Here is a 3,118-nt window from a genome sequence, read left to right as displayed (position 1 = left end):
TGAGTTCTGGTGCCGGCCATAGGCTATTCATTCAATCAAACAAACAATGACATTCATCTAGACAATTTTTCAAACACATTATTTCTATGGATCATAAAACAGTAGCCAATTATCTCTGGGCTGATCATGCAACGTTTCTGGAGGCAGAGGAAGTCGGTCTAGCAGAAATTCATTTATTTTTCTGTGGAATAATATGCTACATAATGCAGCATAGACCTATACATTTAAATTGGATAACATGCATCTAAAAAATTGAGAGTACACAGTCGTCTATCCCGCCACTACAGTCTTGAAGCGGAGTGCTAAGCGGGGAACCAGATATTCAAAAACAATACGTCATCCCACAATGCACCGCGCTTCATCTCCTCACTCTATTACCTCATCCCATCAGCCACCGCGAGACTGAGAATCTTCTGGGTGGTCGTCTAGGCAACACGCCTGATCTGAAACATTAGAGAACGCCCTGCAAATCGCCAGCAGCCAATGGGAGAGTGCAGAGGTGACATCATGTCTATTTTTAGAGACGGTGGCTGCAGATAAGCTTTGCCTCCACGCTGGAAGAGTCAGTATATACACAGAGCCAGAGTGGTGTACTGTGAGCAGGGGAGCTGAAGCAAGTTATAGCACCTAGAGCGTCTCATTCTGAGACCGTTTAAAAACGGTGAACAAAAGTGAAAGAAGGACTTTGAAGAATGTATACATCGTTCTGAAAATAGCGCTGCAGCTGAATATTGTATTTGTTTGCGCGGTAGGCTACAAGCAGGAGTGCAAGTTGTTACATTTGTGTAGCGGCACGCTTCTATTCCAGAAACTCTTGCTTCGGCTTCGGAGGTTATAAGGATTTCCCGACCTAGTAAGAAACTTTTCTCCGAGTTGTACAACTGAAAGAAGGAGAGAGGGCAGAAACATTCTTCTCTGTCAGTGTGAGTAGCCTACGAGAGAACTTTCTAACATAGTTGTTGGTTTATATTCTATGTCTAGAAAGATGGAAACTACCTTCTATGATGACTCGCTCAACTCTTTCTCCCAGCATGAGAAACCGGACTACGGATACAACCCCAAAGCACTGAAACACAGCATGACACTGAACCTGGCCGACCCAACCAGCACACTCAAACCTCACCTCCGGGCTAAAGCCAGCGACATCCTCACCTCCCCTGACGTGCAGCTCCTCAAACTGGCCTCCCCAGAGTTGGAGCGGCTCATCATCCAGTCTAGCAACGGCCTGATCACCACCACACCTACCCCGACGCAGTTCCTCTGCCCAAGGAACGTAACCGATGAGCAGGAGGGCTTTGCCGAAGGATTTGTTAGAGCACTGGCGGAGCTCCACCATCAACACGTCTTGCCCAATGCACCCGGGGTCCCAGTCACATCCGCTGGGCAGACAAGTATCAACAACCAAACAATACTCCCACCTGTTTCCGCCTTGACCGGGAGCAGTGTTTATAACAACAACATGACCATGCGCTCTGAGTCGCCTGTCTACGAAGACCTGAACACGTTCACCCCGGCTATCACCACCAACTCAGCCCTGGGTTACACCACCTCAGCCCCAGCTATGAGCTTTCCCTCTGCCCCGCCACAGCTCCCAGTCTATGGGCAGCAGTCTCACCCCCACCCCAGGCTCACTGCCCTGAAAGAGGAGCCCCAGACGGTGCCTGAGATGCCTGGGGAGACCCCCCCTCTCTCCCCCATCGATATGGAGAATCAGGAGAGGATCAAAGCCGAGAGGAAGCGCATGAGGAACCGCGTCGCCGCCTCCAAGTGCAGGAAGCGGAAGCTGGAGCGCATCTCCCGGCTGGAGGACAAGGTGAAGAACCTGAAGACTCAGAACTCCGACCTGGCTTCCACAGCAAATATGCTGAGGGAACAGGTCGCCCAGCTCAAACAGAAGGTGATGAACCATGTCAACAGCGGCTGTCAACTCATGCTTACGCAGCAGCTCCAGACCTTCTGAGGAGGAAAGGACACTTGGAGAAGAATAGAGAGAAAGATTTTGAACGAAAAGGACAAATCGTTTATAATTAACTGTCTGGCTGTGTCTTCGTGGCATTGTGACAGGGTGAACGGGACAGTAACAGCACGAGACTGGCGGGAGGGGACCGGGGCTGGTTGCCTCTTACTAGGTGCCTCGCAGGACACTGTTGCACGGAGGAGTTGGGGCTCTGGACAGAGCAGAGCGCGCGATAAAAATCGCTGGTGCACTAGAGAGAAAGAAACAGCAACAAATAGGACAAATGGATGTTTTGGTTCGTGTTTTTAATTGACTTGAAATTTGTTGGCTTTGACTAAGCTGTGCTTTTACGCATTGACCTTCTGTGTAATTCAGTATTAGAAGAAAGACAAAGTGCAGTAGAGAACTTAAAACTGCCTGGAGCCAAAGGAGAGGGTGTGTACTCTAAACAGATTACAAAAAGCTGCCCAACTTCTGACTTACAATGTACTTTTTATTCTTAGTTATATTGAGTTAGAACACACATTTCAAGAGTTACTTGTTTTTTTTCCAAATGTTTTTTAATGGGGTTCATTGTTATTATCTGTATATAAGATCAACCTGGAGTACTTACATTTACTATTTGTAAAAAATAAATAAAAATACAGTATCAGTTTGTTCATTTTATGAGCACTTCAGAAACAAATAGATATTTAAGAAATGTAATAAACCATCTGAACTGAATACAATGCCTCTTGTGTTCTCTGTGCGTGCATGTGTGAGTGGGTGTGTGTGCACTAAAACACTTCCAACATCTTGAGAGCAGCCAGTTCTCTGTACCTGAAGGGAGTGCCTTATTGATCCTGAGGATATTGATTGAGTTTCATTTGTGATTGAGTCAATGGCCCTTCTAGCTCACTACATCGCACTATTTAGAAACTGCTGTTCCAGGGTCAGATGTGTAGTCATCCCCTAATGGTTAAAATGGCCCTCCAGTCTCCTTTTCACCTCATTCAACACCTAATTATACTTAACAAAAGGCACATCTCAGTAGGTGGTCAAGAAGGTAAGACATTTCACAAGTAGGCGGAGGGCTTTCTTTTGTTCCCTATTTCTCCTCTATTATTCCTCAAGCAAGGGAGGCTGACATCACAGATTCCCATCAGACCAACTCATTGAATG

General features: G+C 46.7%; 1 protein-coding gene across 2 annotated transcripts; it reads left to right on the top strand.

Moving 5' to 3' along the window:
• The first annotated feature begins 534 nt into the window (after positions 1–534).
• LOC110521616 (Jun proto-oncogene, AP-1 transcription factor subunit) lies at positions 535–2,680 on the top strand. 2 transcript variants are annotated; one of them, XM_021599298.2, is made up of 2 exons: positions 535–923; positions 1,031–2,680. In XM_021599298.2, exon 2 carries the CDS (start codon positions 1,079–1,081, stop codon positions 1,958–1,960), a length of 882 nt encoding a protein of 293 aa, XP_021454973.1. In that variant the 5' UTR covers positions 535–923; positions 1,031–1,078; the 3' UTR covers positions 1,961–2,680. The 2 variants fall into 2 exon arrangements, with proteins under 2 accessions (XP_021454973.1, XP_021454972.1); XM_021599297.2 differs by having other exon boundaries at positions 543–853; positions 982–2,680.
• Positions 2,681–3,118: the final 438 nt, after the last annotated feature.

This window comes from Oncorhynchus mykiss, chromosome 30 (assembly GCF_013265735.2).
Source record: "Oncorhynchus mykiss isolate Arlee chromosome 30, USDA_OmykA_1.1, whole genome shotgun sequence".
In the NCBI taxonomy this organism is placed as follows: Eukaryota; Metazoa; Chordata; class Actinopteri; order Salmoniformes; family Salmonidae; genus Oncorhynchus; species Oncorhynchus mykiss.
This window is presented reverse-complemented; position numbering and strand designations above follow the sequence as displayed.